The sequence below is a fragment of the Rhinichthys klamathensis genome, unplaced genomic scaffold (genome assembly GCF_029890125.1).
Source record: "Rhinichthys klamathensis goyatoka isolate OS25496 unplaced genomic scaffold, OSU_Roscu_1.1 h1tg000290l_1, whole genome shotgun sequence".
Classification (NCBI taxonomy): Eukaryota; Metazoa; Chordata; class Actinopteri; order Cypriniformes; family Leuciscidae; genus Rhinichthys; species Rhinichthys klamathensis.
In genome coordinates, this window is record NW_026606809.1 from 225,001 (window position 1) to 252,286 (window position 27,286).

At 44.1% G+C, this 27,286-nt stretch overlaps 1 protein-coding gene across 1 annotated transcript in view; it reads left to right on the forward strand.

The window, feature by feature from the left end:
- Window positions 1–27,286, forward strand: part of trabd2a (TraB domain containing 2A) — a 78,167-nt gene that overhangs the window by 46,899 nt on the left and 3,982 nt on the right. The window contains 2 exon segments of the mRNA XM_056269799.1: window positions 21,087–21,177; window positions 23,504–23,704. Of these exon segments, the coding sequence (XP_056125774.1) occupies window positions 21,087–21,177; window positions 23,504–23,704 (292 nt within the window).

Genomic DNA, 27,286 nt, shown 5'->3' on the forward strand with positions numbered 1-27,286 from the left:
CTCACACACTCACACACTCACAACTCACCACTCACACAACGCACAACTCACACCAACAAACTCACACACCTCACACACCACTCACACACTCACCAAACTCACACACTCACACCACTCTCCACACACTCACAAACTCACACTCACACCAACAAACTCACACACTCACAAACTCACACACTCACAAACTCACACACTCACAAACTCACACACTCACAAACTCACAAACTCACTCTCACACTCACTCTCTCTTACACTCACACACACACACACACACACTCACACCACTCTCACACACACACACACACACACACACACACACACTCGCTCACTCAAACACACACACTCACAAACTCACACACTCACACACTCACAAACTCACACACTCACACACTCACACTCACACCAACAAACTCACACACTCACACACTCACACACTCACACCACTCTCACACACACACACACACACACACTCGCTCACTCAAACACACACACTCACACACTCACAAACTCACACACTCACAAACTCACAAACTCACACACTCACACACTCACAAACTCACAAACTCACACACTCACACTCACACCAACAAACTCACAAACTCACACACTCACACACTCACAAACTCACACTCACACCAACAAACTCACACACTCACAAACTCACACACTCACAAACTCACACACTCACACACTCACAAACTCACACACACACACTCAAACCAACAAACTCACTCTCACAATCACTCTCACACTCACTCTCTCTTACACTCACACACACACACACTCACACCACTCTCACACACACACACACACACACACACACACACTCACACCACTCTCACAAACTCACACACTCACACACTCACAAACTCACACACTCACACACTCACACACTCACTCACTCACAAACTCACACTCACACCAACAAACTCACACACTCACACACTCACACCAACAAACTCACACACTCACAAACTCACACACTCACAAACTCACACACTCACACACTCACAAACTCACACACTCACAAACTCACACACTCACACACTCACAAACTCACACACTCACACACTCACAAACTCAAACTCACACACTCACACACTCACAAACTCACACACACACACTACTCTCACACACACACACACACACTCGCTCACTCAAACACACACACTCACACACTCACAAACTCACACACTCACACTCACACCAACAAACTCACACACTCACACACTCACAAACTCACACACTCACAAACTCACACTTACACTCACACACTCACACACTCACAAACTCACACTCACACCAACAAACTCACACACTCACAAACTCACACACTCACAAACTCACACACTCACAAACTCAAACACTCACACACTCACAAACTCACAAACTCACAAACTCACAAACTCACACACTCACAAACTCACAAACTCACTCTCACACTCACTCTCTCTTACACTCACACACACACACACACACACACACACACACACACACTCGCTCACTCAAACACACACACTCACAAACTCACACACTCACACACTCACAAACTCACACACTCACACTCACACCAACAAACTCACACACTCACACACTCACACCACTCTCACACACACACACACACACACACACTCGCTCACTCAAACACACACACTCACACACTCACAAACTCACACACTCACAAACTCACACACTCACACACTCACACACTCACAAACTCACACACTCACACTCACACCAACAAACTCACACACTCACAAACTCACACTCACACTCACACCAACAAACTCACACACTCACACACTCACAAACTCACACTCACACCAACAAACTCACACACTCACAAACTCACACACTCACACTCACACCAACAAACTCACACACTCACACACTCACACACTCACAAACTCACACACACACACACTCAAACCAACAAACTCACTCTCACAATCACTCTCACACTCACTCTCTCTTACACTCACACACACACACACTCACACCACTCTCTCACACACACACACACACACACACTCACACCACTCTCACAAACTCACACACTCACACACTCACAAACTCACACACTCACACACTCACACACTCACACACTCACACACTCACAAACTCACACTCACACCAACAAACTCACCCACTCACAAACTCACACACTCACAAACTCACACACTCACAAACTCACACACTCACACATTCACACACTCACACACTCACAAACTCACACACTCACACACTCACAAACTCACACACTCACACTCAAACCAACAAACTCACTCTCACAATCACTCTCACACTCACTCTCTCTTACACTCACACACACACACACTCACACCACTCACACACACACACACACACACACACACACACACACTCGCTCACTCAAACACACACACTCACACACTCACAAACTCACACACTCACACACTCACAAACTCACACACTCACACTCACACCAACAAACTCACACACTCACACACTCACACCACTCTCACACACACACACACACACACACACTGGCTCACTCAAACACACACACTCACACACTCACAAACTCACACACTCACACACTCACAAACTCACACACTCACACACTCACACACTCACAAACTCACACACTCACACTCACACCAACAAACTCACAAACTCACACACTCACACACTCACAAACTCACACTCACACCAACAAACTCACACAATCACAAACTCACACACTCACACACTCACACACTCACAAACTCACACTCAAACCAACAAACTCACACACTCACAAACTCACACACTCACACACTCACAAACTCACACACTCACAAACTCACACACTCACACACTCACACTCACACCAACAAACTCACACACTCACAAACTCACACACTCACACTCACACCAACAAACTCACACACTCACACACTCACACCACTCACACACACACACACACACTCGCTCACTCAAACACACACACTCACACACTCACACACTCACAAACTCACACACTCACACACTCACACACTCACAAACTCACACACTCACACTCACACCAACAAACTCACAAACTCACACACTCACAAACTCACACTCACACTAACAAACTCACACAATCACAAACTCACACACTCACACACTCACAAACTCACACTCAAACCAACAAACTCACACACTCACAAACTCACACACTCACACACTCACAAACTCACATACTCACAAACTCACACACTCACACACTCACACTCACACCAACAAACTCACACACTCACAAACTCACACACTCACAAACTCACACACTCACAAACTCACACACTCACAAACTCACACACTCACACACTCACACACTCACAAACTCACACACTCACACTCAAACCAACAAACTCACACACTCACAAACTCACACACTCACAAACTCACAAACTCACACACTCACAAACTCACTCACAAACTCACTCTCACACTCACTCTTTCTTACACTCACACACACACACACACACACACACACACCACTCTCTCTCACACACACACACACACACACTCGCTCACTCAAACACACACACTCACACACTCACAAACTCACACACTCACACACTCACAAACTCACACACTCACAAACTCACACACACACACTCACACCAACAAACTCACACACTCACACACTCACACCACTCTCACACACACCACTCTCACACACACACACACACACACACACACACACACACACACACACACACTCGCTCACTCAAACACACACACTCACACGCTCACACACTCACACACTCACACACTCACACACTCACACACTCACAAACTCACACACTCACAAACTCACACACTCACACTCACACCAACAAACTCACAAACTCACACACTCACACACTCACAAACTCACACACTCACACACTCACAAACTCACACACTCACACACTCACACACTCACAAACTCACACACTCACAAACTCACACACTCACACACTCACACACTCACACTCACACCAACAAACTCACACACTCACAAACTCACACACTCACAAACTCACAAACTCACACTCACACACTCACACACTCACAAACTCACACTCACACTCACACTCACACACTCACACACCAACAAACTCACACATTCACAAACTCACACACTCACAAACTCACAAACTCACACACCAACAAACTCACACACACACACACACACACACACGCATCTCGCTGTAAAGCCAGCACTTTAATGAATAGCTGTAAATCCTTCATCATTGACACTCAGTCTCCAACAAAAGAAGATCCTCAGAGCTTTTCTTCTCGAGTGATGCTTATGATCACATCACATTCCCAGAGTCCAGACCAGCATATGGGTTTAGTGTGAGCAAAGAGTGACGTTCTGGTTGAACTCTTGCTTTATTCATCCGTGTCTCTGGTATTTTCTGACACTTCTCGACCATGTCAAGTCTACGTGGTAAACATGATCCGATTGTGTCTCAGAGTTTCACATCTCAGCGTTTCACATCTCAGAGTTTCTCATCTCAGCGTTTCACATCTCAGAGTTTCACATCTCAGCGTTTCACATCTCAGAGTTTCTCATCAGCGTTTCACATCTCAGAGTTTCTCATCTCAGAGTTTCTCATCTCAGAGTTTCGCATCTCAGCGTTTCACATCTCACATCTCAGCGTTTCACATCTCAGAGTTTCACATCTCAGCGTTTCACATCTCAGAGTTTCACATCTCAGAGTTTCTCATCTCAGAGTTTCTCATCTCAGAGTTTCTCATCTCAGAGTTTCTCATCTCAGCGTTTCACATCTCAGCGTTTCTCATCTCAGCGTTTCACATCTCAGAGTTTCTCATCTCAGCGTTTCACATCTCAGCGTTTCTCATCTCAGCGTTTCTCATCTCAGAGTTTCACATCTCAGAGTTTCTCATCTCAGCGTTTCACATCTCAGAGTTTCACATCTCAGCGTTTCACATCTCAGAGTTTCACATCTCAGCGTTTCTCATCTCAGAGTTTCTCATCTCAGCGTTTCACATCTCAGAGTTTCTCATCTCAGCGTTTCACATCTCAGAGTTTCACATCTCAGAGTTTCACATCTCAGAGTTTCACATCTCAGCGTTTCACATCTCAGAGTTTCTCATCAGCGTTTCACATCTCAGAGTTTCTCATCTCAGAGTTTCTCATCTCAGAGTTTCACATCTCACATCTCAGCGTTTCACATCTCAGAGTTTCACATCTCAGAGTTTCACATCTCAGAGTTTCTCATCTCAGCGTTTCACATCTCAGAGTTTCACATCTCAGCGTTTCACATCTCAGAGTTTCACATCTCAGCGTTTCTCATCTCAGAGTTTCTCATCTCAGCGTTTCGCATCTCAGCGTTTCACATCTCAGAGTTTCGCATCTCAGCGTTTCACATCTCAGAGTTTCTCATCTCAGCGTTTCACATCTCAGAGTTTCACATCTCAGCGTTTCACATCTCAGAGTTTCACATCTCAGCGTTTCTCATCTCAGAGTTTCTCATCTCAGCGTTTCGCATCTCAGCGTTTCACATCTCAGAGTTTCACATCTCAGCATTTCACATCTCAGAGTTTCACATCTCAGAGTTTCACATCTCAGCGTTTCACATCTCAGAGTTTCACATCTCAGCGTTTCACATCTCAGCGTTTCACATCTCAGAGTTTCACATCTCAGCGTTTCTCATCTCAGAGTTTCTCATCTCAGCGTTTCGCATCTCAGCGTTTCACATCTCAGAGTTTCACATCTCAGCATTTCACATCTCAGAGTTTCTCATCTCAGAGTTTCACATCTCAGAGTTTCACATCTCAGAGTTTCACATCTCAGCGTTTCACATCTCAGAGTTTCACATCTCAGAGTTTCACATCTCAGAGTTTCACATCTCAGAGTTTCACATCTCAGCGTTTCACATCTCAGAGTTTCTCATCTCAGAGTTTCACATCTCAGAGTTTCACATCTCAGAGTTTCACATCTCAGAGTTTCACATCTCAGCGTTTCACATCTCAGAGTTTCACATCTCAGAGTTTCACATCTCAGCGTTTCACATCTCAGAGTTTCACATCTCAGAGTTTCACATCTCAGCGTTTCACATCTCAGAGTTTCTCATCTCAGAGTTTCACAACTCAGAGTTTCTCATCTCAGCGTTTCTCATCTCAGCGTTTCTCATCTCAGCGTTTCTCATCTCAGAGTTTCTCATCTCAGAGTTTCACATCTCAGCGTTTCACATCTCAGAGTTTCACATCTCAGCGTTTCACATCTCAGCGTTTCACATCTCAGCGTTTCACATCTCAGCGTTTCTCATCTCAGCGTTTCTCATCTCAGCGTTTCTCATCTCAGCGTTTCTCATCTCAGAGTTTCACATCTCAGCGTTTCACATCTCAGAGTTTCTCATCTCAGCGTTTCACATCTCAGAGTTTCACATCAGAGTTTCACATCTCAGCGTTTCACATCTCAGCGTTTCTCATCTCAGAGTTTCTCATCTCAGAGTTTCTCATCTCAGCGTTTCTCATCTCAGCGTTTCTCATCTCAGAGTTTCTCATCTCAGAGTTTCTCATCTCAGCGTTTCACATCTCAGAGTTTCACATCAGAGTTTCACATCTCAGAGTTTCGCATCTCAGCGTTTCACATCTCAGAGTTTCACATCTCAGAGTTTCTCATCTCAGAGTTTCACATCTCAGCGTTTCACATCTCACAACTCAGCGTTTCACATCTCAGAGTTTCACATCTTAGCGTTTCTCATCTCAGCGTTTCGCATCTCAGCGTTTCACATCTCACATCTCAGCGTTTCACATCTCAGAGTTTCACATCTCAGCGTTTCACATCTCAGAGTTTCTCATCTCAGAGTTTCACATCTCACATCTCACATCTCACATCTCACCGTTTCACATCTCAGAGTTTCACATCTCAGCGTTTCTCATCTCAGCGTTTCTCATCTCAGAGTTTCACATCTCAGCGTTTCTCATCTCACCGTTTCTCATCTCAGCGTTTCTCATTTCAGATTTTCTCATCTCAGAGTTTCACATCTCAGCGTTTCACATCTCAGAGTTTCGCATCTCAGCGTTTCACATCTCAGCGTTTCACATCTCAGCGTTTCACATCTCAGAGTTTCTCATCTCAGAGTTTCACATCTCAGAGTTTCTCATCTCAGCGTTTCGCATCTCAGCGTTTCACATCTCAGAGTTTCTCATCTCAGCGTTTCACATCTCAGAGTTTCACATCTCAGAGTTTCGCATCTCAGCGTTTCGCATCTCAGCGTTTCACATCTCAGCGTTTCACATCTCAGCGTTTTTCATCTCAGAGTTTCACATCTCAGAGTTTCTCATCTCAGAGTTTCACTTCTCAGAGTTTCTCATCTCAGCGTTTCACATCTCAGCGTTTCACATCTCAGCGTTTCACATCTCACATCTCAGCGTTTCACATCTCAGAGTTTCACATCTCAGAGTTTCGCATCTCAGCGTTTCACATCTCACATCTCAGCGTTTCACATCTCAGAGTTTCACATCTCAGCGTTTCTCATCTCAGCGTTTCTCATCTCAGAGTTTCACATCTCAGCGTTTCTCATCTCAGCGTTTCTCATCTCAGAGTTTCTCATCTCAGAGTTTCACATCTCAGCGTTTCACATCTCAGAGTTTCTCATCTCAGAGTTTCACATCTCAGAGTTTCACATCTCAGCGTTTCACAACTCAGAGTTTCTCATCTCAGCGTTTCACATCTCAGCGTTTCTCATCTCAGCGTTTGTCATCTCAGCGTTTCTCATCTCAGAGTTTCACATCTCAGAGTTTCTCATCTCAGCGTTTCACATCTCAGCGTTTCTCATCTCAGCGTTTCACATCTCAGAGTTTCTCATCTCAGAGTTTCACATCTCAGCGTTTCACATCTCAGAGTTTCACATCTCAGCGTTTCACATCTCAGCGTTTCACATCTCAGCGTTTCACATCTCAGAGTTTCACATCTCAGCGTTTCACATCTCAGCGTTTCACATCTCAGCGTTTCATATCTCAGAGTTTCACATCTCAGAGTTTCACATCTCAGAGTTTCGCATCTCAGAGTTTCGCATCTCAGCGTTTCACATCAGAGTTTCACATCTCAGAGTTTCACATCTCAGAGTTTCACATCTCAGAGTTTCACATCTCAGAGTTTCGCATCTCAGAGTTTCGCATCTCAGCGTTTCACATCAGAGTTTCACATCTCAGAGTTTCACAACTCAGAGTTTCACATCTCAGAGTTTCGCATCTCAGCGTTTCACATCTCACATCTCAGCGTTTCACACATCTCAGCGTTTCACATCTCAGCGTTTCACATCTCAGAGTTTCACATCTCAGAGTTTCTCATCTCAGCGTTTCACATCTCAGCGTTTCACAACTCAGAGTTTCACATCTCAGAGTTTCACATCTCAGAGTTTCACATCTCAGAGTACATCTCAGAGTTTCACATCTCAGAGTTTCGCATCTCAGCGTTTCACATCTCACATCTCAGCGTTTCACATCTCACATCTCAGCGTTTCACACATCTCAGCGTTTCACAACTCAGCGTTTCACATCTCAGAGTTTCACATCTCAGCGTTTCACATCTCAGAGTTTCACATCTCAGCGTTTCTCATCTCAGCGTTTCTCATCTCAGAGTTTCACATCTCAGAGTTTCACATCTCAGCGTTTCTCATCTCAGCGTTTCTCATCTCAGCGTTTCACATCTCAGCGTTTCACATCTCAGCGTTTCACATCTCAGAGTTTCTCGTCTCAGAGTTTCACATCTCAGAGTTTCACATCTCAGCGTTTCACATCTCACATCTCAGCGTTTCACATCTCAGAGTTTCACATCTCAGAGTTTCGCATCTCAGCGTTTCGCATCTCACATCTCACATCTCAGCGTTTCACATCTCAGAGTTTCACATCTCAGCGTTTCTCATCTCAGCGTTTCTCATCTCAGAGTTTCACATCTCAGCGTTTCTCATCTCAGCGTTTCTCATCTCAGAGTTTCTCATCTCAGAGTTTCACATCTCAGCGTTTCACATCTCAGAGTTTCTCATCTCAGAGTTTCACATCTCAGAGTTTCACATCTCAGCGTTTCACAACTCAGAGTTTCTCATCTCAGCGTTTCACATCTCAGCGTTTCTCATCTCAGCGTTTCTCATCTCAGCGTTTCTCATCTCAGCGTTTCTCATCTCAGAGTTTCACATCTCAGAGTTTCTCATCTCAGCGTTTCACATCTCAGCGTTTCACATCTCAGCGTTTCACATCTCAGAGTTTCTCATCTCAGAGTTTCTCATCTCAGAGTTTCACATCTCAGCGTTTCACATCTCAGAGTTTCACATCTCAGCGTTTCACATCTCAGCGTTTCACATCTCAGCGTTTCACATCTCAGAGTTTCACATCTCAGAGTTTCACATCTCAGCGTTTCACATCTCAGCGTTTCACATCTCAGCGTTTCACATCTCAGCGTTTCTCATCTCAGCGTTTCTCATCTCAGCGTTTCTCATCTCAGAGTTTCACATCTCAGCGTTCACATCTCAGAGTTTCTCATCTCAGCGTTTCACATCTCAGAGTTTCACATCTCAGAGTTTCGCATCTCAGAGTTTCGCATCTCAGCGTTTCACATCAGAGTTTCACATCTCAGAGTTTCACATCTCAGAGTTTCACATCTCAGAGTTTCACATCTCAGCGTTTCACATCTCACATCTCAGCGTTTCACACATCTCAGCGTTCACATCTCAGAGTTTCTCATCTCAGCGTTTCACATCTCAGAGTTTCACATCTCAGAGTTTCGCATCTCAGAGTTTCGCATCTCAGCGTTTCACATCAGAGTTTCACATCTCAGAGTTTCACATCTCAGAGTTTCACATCTCAGAGTTTCACATCTCAGCGTTTCACATCTCACATCTCAGCGTTTCACACATCTCAGCGTTTCACATCTCAGCGTTTCACATCTCAGAGTTTCACATCTCAGAGTTTCTCATCTCAGCGTTTCACATCTCAGCGTTTCACAACTCAGAGTTTCACATCTCAGAGTTTCACATCTCAGAGTTTCACATCTCAGAGTACATCTCAGAGTTTCACATCTCAGAGTTTCACATCTCAGAGTTTCGCATCTCAGCGTTTCACATCTCACATCTCAGCGTTTCACATCTCACATCTCAGCGTTTCACACATCTCAGCGTTTCACAACTCAGCGTTTCACATCTCAGAGTTTCACATCTCAGCGTTTCACATCTCAGAGTTTCACATCTCAGCGTTTCTCATCTCAGCGTTTCTCATCTCAGAGTTTCACATCTCAGAGTTTCACATCTCAGCGTTTCTCATCTCAGCGTTTCTCATCTCAGCGTTTCACATCTCAGCGTTTCACATCTCAGCGTTTCACATCTCAGAGTTTCTCGTCTCAGAGTTTCACATCTCAGAGTTTCACATCTCAGCGTTTCACATCTCACATCTCAGCGTTTCACATCTCAGAGTTTCACATCTCAGAGTTTCGCATCTCAGCGTTTCGCATCTCACATCTCACATCTCAGCGTTTCACATCTCAGAGTTTCACATCTCAGCGTTTCTCATCTCAGCGTTTCTCATCTCAGAGTTTCACATCTCAGCGTTTCTCATCTCAGCGTTTCTCATCTCAGAGTTTCTCATCTCAGAGTTTCACATCTCAGCGTTTCACATCTCAGAGTTTCTCATCTCAGAGTTTCACATCTCAGAGTTTCACATCTCAGCGTTTCACAACTCAGAGTTTCTCATCTCAGCGTTTCACATCTCAGCGTTTCTCATCTCAGCGTTTCTCATCTCAGCGTTTCTCATCTCAGAGTTTCACATCTCAGAGTTTCTCATCTCAGCGTTTCACATCTCAGCGTTTCACATCTCAGCGTTTCACATCTCAGAGTTTCTCATCTCAGAGTTTCTCATCTCAGAGTTTCACATCTCAGCGTTTCACATCTCAGAGTTTCACATCTCAGCGTTTCACATCTCAGCGTTTCACATCTCAGCGTTTCACATCTCAGAGTTTCACATCTCAGAGTTTCACATCTCAGAGTTTCGCATCTCAGAGTTTCGCATCTCAGCGTTTCACATCAGAGTTTCACATCTCAGAGTTTCACATCTCAGAGTTTCACATCTCAGAGTTTCACATCTCAGAGTTTCGCATCTCAGAGTTTCGCATCTCAGCGTTTCACATCAGAGTTTCACATCTCAGAGTTTCACATCTCAGAGTTTCACATCTCAGAGTTTCACATCTCAGAGTTTCGCATCTCAGCGTTTCACATCTCACATCTCAGCGTTTCACACATCTCAGCGTTTCACATCTCAGCGTTTCACATCTCAGAGTTTCACATCTCAGAGTTTCTCATCTGAGCGTTTCACATCTCAGCGTTTCACATCTCAGAGTTTCACATCTCAGAGTTTCACATCTCAGAGTACATCTCAGAGTTTCACATCTCAGAGTTTCGCATCTCAGCGTTTCACATCTCACATCTCAGCGTTTCACACATCTCAGCGTTTCACAACTCAGCGTTTCACATCTCAGAGTTTCACATCTCAGCGTTTCACATCTCAGAGTTTCACATCTCAGCGTTTCTCATCTCAGCGTTTCTCATCTCAGAGTTTCACATCTCAGAGTTTCACATCTCAGCGTTTCTCATCTCAGCGTTTCTCATCTCAGAGTTTCACATCTCAGAGTTTCACATCTCAGAGTTTCACATCTCAGAGTTTCTCATCTCAGAGTTTCTCATCTCAGAGTTTCACATCTCAGCGTTTCACATCTCAGCGTTTCTCATCTCAGAGTTTCACATCTCAGCGTTTCTCATCTCAGAGTTTCACATCTCAGAGTTTCACATCTCAGCGTTTCTCATCTCAGAGTTTCACATCTCAGCGTTTCTCATCTCAGAGTTTCACATCTCAGCGTTTCACATCTCAGAGTTTCTCATCTCAGAGTTTCTCATCTCAGAGTTTCACATCAGAGTTTCACATCTCAGAGTTTCGCATCTCAGCGTTTCACATCTCACATCTCAGCGTTTCACATCTCAGAGTTTCACATCTCAGCGTTTCTCATCTCAGCGTTTCGCATCTCAGCGTTTCACATCTCAGCGTTTCACATCTCACAACTCACCGTTTCACATCTCAGAGTTTCGCATCTCAGCGTTTCACATCTCACAACTCAGCGTTTCACATCTCAGCGTTTCACATCTCAGAGTTTCACATCTCAGCGTTTCACATCTCAGAGTTTCTCATCTCAGAGTTTCACATCTCAGAGTTTCACAACTCAGCGTTTCACATCTCAGAGTTTCGCATCTCAGCGTTTCACATCTCACATCTCACATCTCAGCGTTTCACATCTCAGAGTTTCACATCTCAGCGTTTCTCATCTCAGAGTTTCACATCTCAGCGTTTCTCATCTCAGCGTTTCTCATCTCAGCGTTTCTCATCTCAGAGTTTCTCATCTCAGAGTTTCACATCTCAGCGTTTCACATCTCAGAGTTTCTCATCTCAGAGTTTCACATCTCAGCGTTTCACAACTCAGCGTTTCTCATCTCAGCGTTTCTCATCTCAGAGTTTCACATCTCAGCGTTTCACAACTCAGCGTTTCACATCTCAGCGTTTCACATCTCAGCGTTTCACACATCTCAGCGTTTCACAACTCAGCGTTTCACAACTCAGCGTTTCACATCTCAGCGTTTCACATCTCAGCGTTTCACATCTCAGCGTTTCACACATCTCAGCGTTTCACAACTCAGCGTTTCACATCTCAGCGTTTCACATCTCAGCGTTTCACTACTCAGCGTTTCACATCTCAGAGTTTCACATCTCAGCGTTTCACATCTCAGCGTTTCACATGTCAGCGTTTCACAACTCAGCGTTTCACAACTCAGCGTTTCACATCTCAGCGTTTCACATCTCAGCGTTTCACACATCTCAGCGTTTCACAACTCAGCGTTTCACAACTCAGCGTTTCACATCTCAGCGTTTCACATCTCAGCGTTTCACACATCTCAGCGTTTCACAACTCAGCGTTTCACATCTCAGCGTTTCACATCTCAGCGTTTCACAACTCAGCGTTTCACACATCTCAGCGTTTCACATCTCAGCGTTTCACATCTCAGAGTTTCTCATCTCAGAGTTTCTCATCTCAGAGTTTCACATCTCAGAGTTTCTCATCTCAGAGTTTCACATCTCAGAGTTTCTCATCTCAGAGTTTTACATCTCAGCGTTTCACACATCTCAGCGTTTCACATCTCAGAGTTTCACATCTCAGAGTTTCACATCTCAGCGTTTCACATCTCAGCGTTTCACATCTCAGAGTTTCACATCTCAGAGTTTCACATCTCAGCGTTTCACATCTCAGAGTTTCACATCTCAGAGTTTCACATCTCAGCGTTTCACATCTCAGAGTTTCACATCTCAGCGTTTCACATCTCAGAGTTTCACATCTCAGAGTTTCACATCTCAGAGTTTCACATCTCAGAGTTTCAAATCTCAGAGTTTCACATCTCAGAGTTTCACATCTCAGCGTTTCTCATCTCAGCGTTTCTCATCTCAGAGTTTCACATCTCAGCGTTTCTCATCTCAGCGTTTCTCATCTCAGCGTTTCTCATCTCAGAGTTTCTCATCTCAGAGTTTCACATCTCAGCGTTTCTCATCTCAGCGTTTCACATCTCAGAGTTTCTCATCTCAGAGTTTCTCATCTCAGCGTTTCTCATCTCAGAGTTTCACATCTCAGCGTTTCTCATCTCAGCGTTTCACATCTCAGAGTTTCTCATCTCAGAGTTTCACATCTCAGCGTTTCTCATCTCAGCGTTTCACATCTCAGAGTTTCACATCAGAGTTTCACATCTCAGAGTTTCACATCTCAGAGTTTCACAACTCAGCGTTTTACATCTCAGAGTTTCGCATCTCAGCGTTTCACATCTCACATCTCAGAGTTTCAAATCTCAGCGTTTCTCATCTCAGCGTTTCTCATCTCAGAGTTTCACATCTCAGCGTTTCTCATCTCAGCGTTTCTCATCTCAGCGTTTCTCATCTCAGAGTTTCTCATCTCAGAGTTTCACATCTCAGAGTTTCACATCTCAGCGTTTCACAACTCAGCGTTTCACACATCTCAGCGTTTCACACATCTCAGCGTTTCACATCTCAGCGTTTCACATCTCAGAGTTTCTCATCTCAGAGTTTCTCATCTCAGAGTTTCACTTCTCAGAGTTTCTCATCTCAGAGTTTCACATCTCAGCGTTTCACATCTCAGAGTTTCACATCTCAGAGTTTCACATCTCAGCGTTTCACACATCTCAGCGTTTCACAACTCAGCGTTTCACATCTCAGAGTTTCACATCTCAGAGTTTCACATCTCAGAGTTTCACATCTCAGCGTTTCACATCTCAGCGTTTCACATCTCAGCGTTTCACATCTCAGCGTTTCACATCTCAGAGTTTCACATCTCAGCGTTTCACATCTCAGCGTTTCACATCTCAGTGTTTCATATCTCAGCGTTTCACACAACTCAGCGTTTCACACAACTCAGCGTTTCACATCTCAGCGTTTCACATCTCAGCGTTTCTCATCTCAGCGTTTCACATCTCAGCGTTTCACATCTCAGAGTTTCACATCTCAGCGTTTCACATCTCAGCGTTTCACAACTCAGCGTTTCACATCTCAGCGTTTCACATCTCAGCGTTTCTCATCTCAGCGTTTCTCATCTCAGAGTTTCACATCTCAGCGTTTCACATCTCAGCGTTTCACAACTCAGCGTTTCACATCTCAGAGTTTCACATCTCAGAGTTTCACATCTCAGCGTTTCACACATCTCAGCGTTTCACAACTCAGCGTTTCACATCTCAGCGTTTCACATCTCAGCGTTTCACATCTCAGCGTTTCACAACTCAGCGTTTCACATCTCAGAGTTTCACATCTCAGAGTTTCACATCTCAGAATTTCACATCTCAGCGTTTCACAACTCAGCGTTTCACATCTCAGCGTTTCACAACTCAGCGTTTCACATCTCAGCGTTTCACATCTCAGCGTTTCACACAACTCAGCGTTTCACACAACTCAGCGTTTCACATCTCAGCGTTTCACATCTCAGCGTTTCTCATCTCAGCGTTTCACATCTCAGCGTTTCACATCTCAGCGTTTCACATCTCAGCGTTTCTCATCTCAGCGTTTCACAACTCAGCGTTTCACAACTCAGCGTTTCACATCTCAGCGTTTCTCATCTCAGCGTTTCACATCTCAGCGTTTCACATCTCAGCGTTTCACATCTCAGAGTTTCTCATCTCAGAGTTTCACATCTCAGCGTTTCACATCTCAGCGTTTCACATCTCAGAGTTTCACATCTCAGAGTTTCTCATCTCAGAGTTTCTCATCTCAGAGTTTCTCATCTCAGAGTTTCACATCTCAGCGTTTCACATCTCAGCGTTTCACATCTCAGAGTTTCTCATCTCAGAGTTTCTCATCTCAGAGTTTCTCATCTCAGAGTTTCTCATCTCAGAGTTTCACATCTCAGCGTTTCACATCTTAGAGTTTCTCATCTCAGAGTTTCACATCTCAGAGTTTCTCATCTCAGAGTTTCACATCTCAGCGTTTCACTCTGGCATCTCAAGACATGTGTGTCCAGATCACGTCTGTTGTGATTCTCCGTTCTTCTGTAGAGATGCAGGCGGTAGATCTCACTCTTTCACCCTCGAGATAAACTCCATCAGTGTGTTTGACCGGTAGATTCTGACGAATGAATGCTCTTCTATAGACTCTGGAATTCTCTCTTTCATTATAATTCGGGCATCACGCAGGTTTTCGGTCTCTGTAGAGGAGTGTGGAGCGGATCTGCTGTCAGATGTTATCTGTGTGTCTGCCCTCATGTGTGAAGAAAACATCTGGTGTGTGTTCAGACGGGGAGAGATCGGCAGGATTTCTGTCATAGTTCAAGTTTTACATGGTTTTATTCAAGATTTTGTATGTATATTTATCTGTGAAGCAGTGGATTTTAATGTGTTCTTGCTGTTCTAATGAATTTTAACATATTTATTTGCTGCTCACTGTTTAATATTTGCTGTTTGGGAGGTGACGCGTTTGTGAATTAACTTAAATCAGGTTCTGGTTCGGGCTCTTTGAGTGTGGATAATGTTTTATTAAGGGAGCTGCTGCTTTTTTAATGACATAAGCCACACTAGTAAATGTGTATACAGGGCCTGAAACTAACTTTTTGCCACACCTGCTAATGGCCAATGACCAGCCATGAAACAGAGATTAATCCTTAAACTAAGAAAAGTTAAAAGCAGTGAATGATTTTTCTTTGTCTTTTGTTGTTTTATTTACATTGAAGTGTCATGAAACCCCCCTGATTTATCACGGTCATTCACCTCAGAGTTGGAAAAAGACTAACAAAATGTAAAGCTGTGGAAAAGTAGGAGTGTACAGGGTGGGAAAGGGGAGACAACAACCAATAAAACACACACCTGCAACACACTCATTATACACACACATGAATATTAAAATATGACCTAGTAGAGGAAAAAAACAGAGTTGAAGGTTAAAATCTAACCCTATAAAACAGACTGCCAAACCGAGGGAGAAACACGGAAGAACATTTAAAAGGTCTAATAATTCAGAGTCTCTGCTTCTCCTTCTGGGACTCGAGTCACTGCAGAGCGTTTAGTTTTCAGACTGACAGCGGCTCGTTCTTCAGCGAACGCAGGACTGATCTCTCAGCTTTCAAGCTCTTCGTGTTAAAGGATGTTAACCGCCAGTAAACATTCCTCCGCGGACACGACTCGCCAACAATTCCAACAAAAATACCACAGAATTGTAAAAATGTGTTGAAGTTGTTGTGAGCCGGTCGCCCACTTATCAGCTCATCTCGAGTCTCAGACGATCTAAAGAGCTTTTTAAGTCGCCTTCAGCAATAACAAGATTTTGAATTCCCTGTGACTTATGTAGTTTCCTTCATGACTTCAGATTTGGACGGTGGTGCAGCGAGTATTAATGAGAGCGCTGAAATAACACCGGGAGATTTTATTTGGCTTCGCTTCTTTGTTGGACTTTACACAGCGTTTACCTCCAGCACCACGACTAATAGGAAGAGAGAAACAGCCAAGACTCGAGCTTGCAACAACAACTAACCATTCATTTCACCTTATTACAGATCCAGGGTGTGTCCTTGGACGCTCTTTGTATCGAACATATTTCCGACTTGTGCATTCATGCATTTTTCTAGTGCATTTTTAATGGGAATAGCATTAGACATACAGCCTTTTCCAACGCAGGTCACTCCAGACATGTGCTCAGGTGACTTTATGAGTCTCAGTTCTGGAAATATATAAACTCCAGGACAAGAATATTTCCCTTTATTATTTACTATATTTCCCAAGAATGTTTCCCTTCATGTTGAACTCGTTGCATGAGTCAAAATGCTAATTTTTAGTTTTATTTGTTCTGATGTGGCAGTAAATGATTATTTCACCGGGTTTCTCTCTGGTCCTGTAGGATTAAAATCTCATCCACACTGCAAAAAACAACAACACTTTTCTTACTTAGAATTTTTGTGTTTTGTTTCCAGTCCAAATATCTAAAAATTCTTAAATCAAGATGATTACTAAAGAAGTAAAATGCCATGAGATATTATGTCTTGTTTTCTGGGGAAATAAATAAAAAATAAGTGAGTTTTTGCATAAAACAAGCAAAAGTATCTGCCAATGTGGTCAGAAAAATAATCATGTTTCTGTTTGAATTAACATTATTTTTCTGACCCCATTGGCAGATGCTTTAGCTTTTTATAAGTAACAACTCACTTCATTTTCATTTATTTCCCCAGAAAACAAGACATAATTTCTTATGGCATTTTACTCATCTAGTAAATGCATCTTGATTTAAGAATATTTTTTAGATATTTGGACTGGAAACAAGACGCACATTCTAAGTAAGAAAGCATTTGTTTTCAGAGTAGAGTCACTTTGCCCTAGTGTTTAGTTTGCTCTGGTATTGTCCTGATCCCGGGTCAGTCAAAGGTTAGCGCAGGAGCCGGGCTGTCCGGGATGGTAAATATCAAAGCTCGTTCTCTCAGACACGGGCGAGTCTCAACACTTTCAACATAATTACCACCTTTACTGAGTTGTGGGGTTTCTAACTGATGGCATCAGATAATAGTTACAGGCTGATGACAGTAATAGAGTGTGTAATGTGTAATCATACGCTTCCTCTTGTTCTTCAGTGAGTTTAATTCCAGATGAGTCGCTTGTTGTCAAGTCAAGTCACCTTTTTTATAAAGCGCTTTTTACAACACTGATTGTTTCAAAGCAGCTTTACAGAGATAACAGAAAATAATGCAACACAATCATGTTGTTGTGTTCCTCATTTGTAAGTCGCTTTGCATTAAAGCGTCCGCTGAAGGAATGCATGTAAATCCGTGTCTGTGGACGAAGACAAACGACGGCCGGGTTTAGTAAGTCCATAATCTGCCCTTAAGCGGAGGATAAGTGTAAGACAGATGAGACGTGAGACGAGCATTAGCTGGAAACGTCTCTCCGGTCACGGAGTCTGTGGGGTAACGGATCACTGCTTTATTTCTCTGATAGAAAACAGCAGCATCTGCATAATATTAATATTAATATTCTGCTTAATTACTGGTTCAGAATGTCTGAGCAATGGGTTTCAAATCCTGTTCTTCCTCAGTGTTTCTGTCTCGTTCTCCAGCACAACACATTTACTGGAGAAGTATCTAATGACTGAAGATATTAAGACTTGATTAATGAAAATTGTGTCAAAATGAAGATTTACAGGAGTGAGTTACCGAACTGTGTGTGAACGTAGCCGTATTAAGGACTGTGTTCTTCTGCTGTGTGAACGAGGCCTAAGACTAACACTAAAAAATGCTGGGTTGTTTTAACCCAATTTTGGGTCATATATGGACCAAACGTTGGGTTAAACCGCTGGCTTTACACAAGGTTAACAACAGCCCTGTATATCTCAGTGTGTGTATGTGTGTACACCACTCTGTTGCACTTCTCTTTCACTGTATGCAATATCATGTTTTTCACGTTCGCCTTGCTTGCTCTAGTTTTGTGTGCATTGTTTTGTATTGTTTTTGGGTTGTATTGATTATGGCATATTGTTTATTGACGTAATGTACTGTATATTGGTTATCATCGTATTGTTTCTTTTAAATTCTACTTAAATTGTATTTATTCAAATTAGATGTTTAGTTTGCACAAAGTTATGATCATGGCACTGTAAGGATTGCTTAAATTTTGCTATATCTTCATATATCACTGCATAAAATGCTTTTCTCACTCAGTATTTTTGTCTTGTTTCCGGTCCAAATATCTAAAAATGCATTTACTAAAGTAGTAAAATGCCATACAATTATTATGTCTTGTTTTCTGAAAAGAAAAAAAATCCAAATTAAGTGAGTTTTTGCTTAAAACTAGCAAAAGTATGTGACAATGGTGTAAGAAAAATTATCTTAATTCAAACGGAAACAAGAATATTTTTCAAGATCATTTTACTTTGTTTTAGGCAAAAACTCCCCAGAAAACAAGACTTATTATCTTATGGAATGTTATTCATCTAGTAAATGCATTTTTGATTTAAGAATGTTTAGATATTCAGACTGCAAACAAGACAAAAATACTAGGTAAGAATATAATGTTTTGCAGTGTAGTGACAATAAAGAATCTTGAATCTTGTTTGTCCATATTTGACCCAAATTTGGGTTGAAACAACCCAACATTTTTTAGAGTGTCGTTAATGTTGTCAGTCACTGTGTTCATCAGCAGATGTGTGTGTTCAGGGCCGGCGCGTTTATTTACCCAGCGCGCACCTCTCCGCTCCAGCTCAACTTCTCTAATATAAATATGATGGCGTATGGAAAAGAAGCCGTGCATTTGCTCTAATAATTGGAGTGAAGGCTGAAGGACACAGGCGTCTTTCTGGACTCTGAAAGGACGGGTGTGTGTGTGTGTGTGTGTGTGTGTGTCAGCATGAATGCGCTCAGTATAACGCCGAGCCAACGGCCCCTTAAGAAAACAAGCGCTAAAAGCCTGAGCTCAGGAAGTTTTGAATAAAAGCTTTTAGTGGGTTTTAGGCTTATCTCAGCCGTCCATCATCAACACGCGAGACGCTTTCCTGATGATCGACTCAACAACTCGCTCACCGATCAATACGGCCATTCAGGGGTGTGATGACTCCGATCTTCAACCAGAGGAACTGGATAATATTCTGAATGTTCTGATCCAGTCTGACCTCTGACCTGTAATGCCTGGATCATCATCACACACTGTTCGCTCGTTGGCCAGAGGAGAACTGAGACTGAGTCTGGGTTCTCCCGAGGGTTTTCCTCCATTCTGCCACTGATGGGGTTTGTGTTGTTGCCTTTGGCTTTTGGCTTCATTAGTTGGGGGCATTTAATTTAATATTCAACAATATTATTGCTCTGCCTGCATTGACACCATTATATGAGAACTGAACTGAGCTGGACGATGACATCACGGTTTAGAGTGGCAGCCTAAGGCACACCTGTGCAGTAATCCTGCTGTGTAATCCGATCTTGATGTGCCACACCTGTGAGGGGACGGAGGATCTCGGCACAGGAGAAGCGCTCACTAACACAGATTAGACAGATTTGTGGACAATATTTGAGAGAAATGGCCTTTTGTGTACATAGAAAAAGTCTTAGATCTCTGAGCTCAGCTCATGAAAAATGGGGCAAAAACAAAAGTGTTGCGTTTATAATGTTGTTCAGGGTATAAATGAACTAAATTAATAACGTTTTTACAACAACAATGAACCGTCACTGATGTGACTTAAGCTGGACTGTGATTACAGACGGTGAGCCGCCGATGTAAGATCTCGGACGGACGCGATGGAACCGTTTACCAGAGTTTATTAGACAATCTACAAGACATTTAAAAACATATTAAACTAAACCCTCGAAACACAACACACTCTTCCTGTAATACCAGTACAGGCAACCTTCCACTGTGTGTGTGTGTGTGTGTGTCTGAGATTGTGTATGTGTGTGTGTGTGTGTGTGTGTGTGTGTGTGTGTGTGTGTGTGTGTGTGTGTGTGTGTGTGTGTGTGTGTGTGTGTGTGTGTGTGAGACTTGAGTCCAGAAACTGATGGTCGAGTGTTTGTGTTGCAGGTCATTTTCTGGGAAACAACACAGTGATTGACGTTCTACGGCGTGAAGGTTATGAGGTGGAACACACACCGGCTGGACAGCCGCTCCCCAGGTAACACACTCACACACACACTCTCTTACACTCACACACACACACACACACACACACTCTCTCTCTATCTCACACTCACACACTCTCTCTCTCACACACACCCTCTCTTTCTCTCTCTCTCACACACACTCACACCCACTCACTCTCACACACACACACACTCTCTCTCTCTCTCTCTCTCTCTCTCACACACACACACACACACACTATCACACCCACTCACACTCTCTCTCACACACACACACCCTCTCTTTCTCTCTCTCTCTCTGTCTCACACACTCATACACACTCTCTCTCACACTCAGACACACACACACACACACACACACAAACTAACTCACACACACACACACACTCTCTCTCACACTCAGACACACACACACACTCAGGGTGAGCTCATAATGAGGGTCCCCCGGGTCACCTGGGTCAGAATGGGCCCATTGTGTGAAGAGCTCATGGGTTTCATCTCGACATATGCAGAAATATGAAGAGTGTGTGTGTGTGTGTGTGTGTGTGTGTGTGTGTGTGTTGTGTGTTACAGTTAGAGTCAGTCTGCAGTGAGCGTCACACTCGTCTGGAGGAAGTGATGCGTGTTGGAGTGTGTAGTTCTGGTTAGTGTGTTGGTCTCGCTGCTGGAGTCCCTGACACACTAATGCTCACAGAAGCTCATACAGAATGAAGTGGTTTAGTCCAAATGCTTTATATATGATGAAAAAGCTTTATATGACAGATTTAATTCTGACTTTTATTCACATTTAAACATTGATCAGCGAACATAAAGAGAAGCTCAACTGAAGCTGTTCGGCACGCAGAGATGAGTCTCGTTAAGCCAACCGACATTTACATCTCTTAATAGATCTAAACACTGAGGCACAAACTCACACATACTATCAGAGACACACACACACACACACACACACACACACACACACACTCCCACACACACACACTCACACTCACACTGTGAAATGGATGGATTGGCAGATTGAAGGAGACGCTGGAAACTCGAGGTCCGGAAAGTTCCATTATAAACATGTGCAGTTTCGGCTCCGCCGCTCGTTTGCATCAGAGCGTTCGAGACCCACAGTCCGTGAGCAGATGTGCAGAACAGCTCTCCTCGACGTGTGTGTGTGTGTGTGTGGGTCTGGAGTTATTTCTACAGCGCTTTATACAGTCCAGATCGGGTCAGAGCCGCTTCATAGTGTTAAACAGGAGAATAATGCAATCAATGATGCAAACTGCATGAAATATGAGACAAATTCATATTCAGCTTCAGTATCAATCCAGTTCCAGTTCTTCAACAGTGAACTCTCCAGAACTCTTCAGAACTCTCCAGAACTCTCCAGAACTCTTCAGAACTCTCCAGAACTCTCCAGAACTCTCCAAAACTCTCCAAAACTCTCCAGAACTCTTCGGAACTCTTCAGAACTCTCCAGAACTCTCCAGAACTCTCCAGAACTCTTCAGAACTCTCCAGAACTCTCCAGAACTCTCCAAAACTCTCCAGAACTCTTCGGAACTCTTCAGAACTCTCCAGAATTCTCCAGAACTCTCCAGAACTCTTCTAAACTATTCTAAACTCTCCAAACTCTCCAGAACTCCCCAGAACTCTCCAGAACTCTCCAGAACTCTTCAGAACTCTTCAGAACTCTCCAGAACTCTTCAGAACTCTTCAGAACTCTTCAGAACTCTTCAGAACTCTCCAGAACTCTTCTAAACTATTCTAAACTCTCCAAACTCTCCAGAACTCCCCAGAACTCTCCAGAACTCTCCAGAACTCTCCAGAACTCTCCAGAACTCTTCAGAACTCTTCAGAACTCTCCAGAACTCTTCAGAACTCTCCAGAACTCTTCAGAACTCTCTAAACTCTCCAGAACTCCCCAGAACTCTCCAGAACTCCAGATTTTATGGTACTTAAAATTGTATGAAAAATGCTATTTTTTTATAAGAAATCTATATTTTCAAAAACATGTTTCCCTCTAAAAGCGAGCTAATCTCAGCCGTAACTCTCCCCCAGTGTGTTCCGCATGTGAGGCTGATCTCTCAGTAAACCAGCGTTCAGTGAGATGTTGTTCGGCTGCAGTTCCAAACGCTTCCACTAGAGGAAACTCGTCTCGCATTCATTTCCAATGCGGCATTTCTGACCGCGAGGAGCACAAGTGTGACTGTTGTTATCAGGACCATTTAACCTGTTCCAGTCATGGCCATAGTGTGTGTGTGTGTGTGTGTGTGTGTGTGTGTGTGTGTGTGTGTGTGTGTGTTCACTCAGCAAGTGCCAAAACCTTTACCAAGTTTTGTTCGTGCGTGTGCGTGCGGTGTGTGTGCAGGAGGTCCGGCTGGAGGCCAGGAGAGCTGGAGCCGGAGCCGTTCCTCCACGAGAGTCTCCAGGAGCACGAGGAGCTTCTGCTGGCCGAGAGGCTGGAGCTGATGGAGACGGCGGAGCACAAGCTGAAGAAGAAGCGCAGGAACAAGCAGCGGAAGCAGAGCCGTCGCCAGTTCAACGACCTCTGGGTGCGACTGGAGGACAGGTGCGATACACACGTCACACTCGAGCTAACAGCGTGTCGAGCGATACACACGTCACACTCGAGCTAGCGGTGTGTGTCGAGCGATACACACGTCACACTAGAGTTAGCGATGTGTCGAGCGATACACACGTCACACTAGAGTTAGCGATGTGTCGAGCGATACACACGTCACACTCGAGTTAGCGATGTGTCGAGCGATACACACGTCACACTAGAGTTAGCGATGTGTCGAGCGATACACACGTCACACTAGAGTTAGCGATGTGTCGAGCGATACACACGTCACACTAGAGTTAGCGATGTGTCGAGCGATACACACGTCACACTAGAGTTAGCGATGTGTCGAGCGATACACACGTCACACTCGAGTTAGCGATGTGTCGAGCGATACACACGTCACACTCGAGTTAGCGATGTGTCGAGCGATACACACGTCACACTAGAGTTAGCGGTGTGTGTCGAGCGATACACACGTCACACTAGAGTTAGCGATGTGTCGAGTGATACACACGTCACATTCGAGTTAGCGATGTGTCGAGCGATACACACGTCACACTCGAGTTAGCGATGTGTCGAGCGATACACACGTCACACTCGAGTTAGCGATGTGTCGAGCGATACACACGTCACACTCGAGTTAGCGATGTGTAGAGCGATACACACGTCACACTCGAGTTAGCGATGTGTCGAGCGATACACACGTCACACTCGAGTTAGCGATGTGTCGAGCGATACACACGCCACACTAGAGTTAGCGATGTGTCGAGCGATACACACATCACACTCGAGCTAGCAGTGCGTGTCGAGCGATACACACGTCACACTCGAGTTAGCGATGTGTCGAGCGATACACACGTCACACTAGAGTTAGCAGCGTGTCGAGCGATACACACGTCACACTCGAGCTAGCAGTGCGTGTCGAGCGATACACACGTCACACTAGAGTTAGCGATGTGTCGAGCGATACACACGTCACACTAGAGTTAGCGATGTGTCGAGCGATACACACGTCACACTCGAGTTAGCGATGTGTCGAGCGATACACACGTCACACGAGTTAGCAATGCGTGTCGAGCGATACACACGTCACACTAGAGTTAGCGATGTGTCGAGCGATACAAACGTCACACTCGAGTTAGCGATGTGTCGAGCGATACACACGTCACACTCGAGTTAGCGATGTGTCGAGCGATACACACGTCACACTCAAGTTAGCGATGTGTCGAGCGATACACACGTCACACTCGAGTTAGCGATGTGTCGAGCGATACACACGTCACACTCGAGTTAGCGGTGTGTCGAGCGATACACACGTCACACTCGAGTTAGCGATGTGTAGAGCGATACACACGTCACACTCGAGTTAGCGATGTGTCGAGCGATACACACGTCACACTCGAGTTAGCGATGTGTCGAGCGATACACACGTCACACTCGAGTTAGCGATGTGTCGAGCGATACACACGTCACACTCGAGTTAGCGATGTGTAGAGCGATACACACGTCACACTCGAGTTAGCGATGTGTCGAGCGATACACACGTCACACTCGAGTTAGCGATGTGTCGAGCGATACACACGCCACACTAGAGTTAGCGATGTGTCGAGCGATACACACATCACACTCGAGCTAGCAGTGCGTGTCGAGCGATACACACGTCACACTCGAGTTAGCGATGTGTCGAGCGATACACACGTCACACTAGAGTTAGCAGCGTGTCGAGCGATACACACGTCACACTCGAGCTAGCAGTGCGTGTCGAGCGATACACACGTCACACTAGAGTTAGCGATGTGTCGAGCGATACACACGTCACACTAGAGTTAGCGATGTGTCGAGCGATACACACGTCACACTCGAGTTAGCGATGTGTCGAGCGATACACACGTCACACGAGTTAGCAATGCGTGTCGAGCGATACACACGTCACACTAGAGTTAGCGATGTGTCGAGCGATACAAACGTCACACTCGAGTTAGCGATGTGTCGAGCGATACACACGTCACACTCGAGTTAGCGATGTGTCGAGCGATACACACGTCACACTCAAGTTAGCGATGTGTCGAGCGATACACACGTCACACTCGAGTTAGCGATGTGTCGAGCGATACACACGTCACACTCGAGTTAGCGGTGTGTGTCGCTCACCAACACGTGGACCATCCTTGCACACGGAGTCCAAAACTCTCGTCCAGTTCTCGTACTCTGCCTCTGACACTTTCATCCGTCAGTAAAAAAATCGGATTCGTTTTTCTGCGTTTTTTGCATTTGTATCATCAGGCATTCTGAGGTGTTTTGCAGGGCTCTCAAATGACACACCCTCAGGGCGAACGAGAGGAGGCTTAATTGCTCTTTACCTGACATCTTTGAAAGACAGATGACATGATTAATGCATCCATGGCCAGGATATAATTATAAAATATGACATGATTTTAAAAGTGAACTATAACATCGACTATGCAATACACTTTCATTTATTTAGTGCTAATAAAATAATTAAGCCTATTTGGAGAGAGAGATGTTTATAATGTGACAATATGTTAGTCATCATGTGATTTGGAAAATATGACTAGGCCTAGACTGCTTGTTCTGAGCAGGTGTTGTCAGTGAACAGGCTATAAAACTGTTGGCTAAGTTACAGAGACTCATGAAAAACTGATGCTAATTATCTGGGAAACGTTCTCTAACAGCAGGCAAGTTGTCATTGTTTGTGTCAAACAAGTTGTGAATTTGTTGTAACATTAAAACAGCAGATCATGACTCACTCAGAGTGATGCTCGAGCTCCAGTGGTTTCCTCTGTATCAAGTGTTTTTGAGGTGTTCTGACCATTCAGAGTCACCGAATGACAAAAAATATTAAAAAACGCATACGAAAATTTCAGACACAGTGTGCAAGGACCTTTAGACTTATTTTACTGCCAATGATATATTTTAGTTTTTGTTAATTTTTTTAATTAATTTTAGTTATAGTTTTGTCATTTTTTTAAATATATATTTTGAATGAGATTTTTTTTATTTAAATTTGTAAAAATTTGTAAATTTTGTTGTGTTTGTTATTAGTTAATTAATTAATAATTCGTTTTTTGGAACACGTCTCCTTCTGGCTCGTTTCCCATATTCCCGTGGCTCTACGCACCTGAAGAAAAAGAACGTCTCAGGTTACGACTGTAACCATAGTTCCCTGAGATAGGGAACTCGCGATGCGTCGATGACGCTTTGGGAACGCCTTCTAAAACTATTGCAAGGTCCCAAGCCGGCACCCTAGTGCCAGTTGTAGGCCTCAGCCTATATGTGCCACGAAGGAAACGTGTGATCAGGGGGTCTCGACCCAACGATGTACCACCCACCAGGGCGTGGAAAGCCGCTATGGCCGCCACGTATACCTTGATCGTGGATGGACATAAACCTGACGTAAAGCACCGTTTCAGAAACTCAAGTACTGTGTTCACTGAACAGTTAACTGGATCCCACTGACGCTGATGACACCAAGAAGTGAAAACTCTCCATTTTAGTGCATAAAGTTTCCTCGTAGCGGGAGCTCTGGAGCTTAGAATGGTCTCAACAACCTCGGTTGAGAGACCA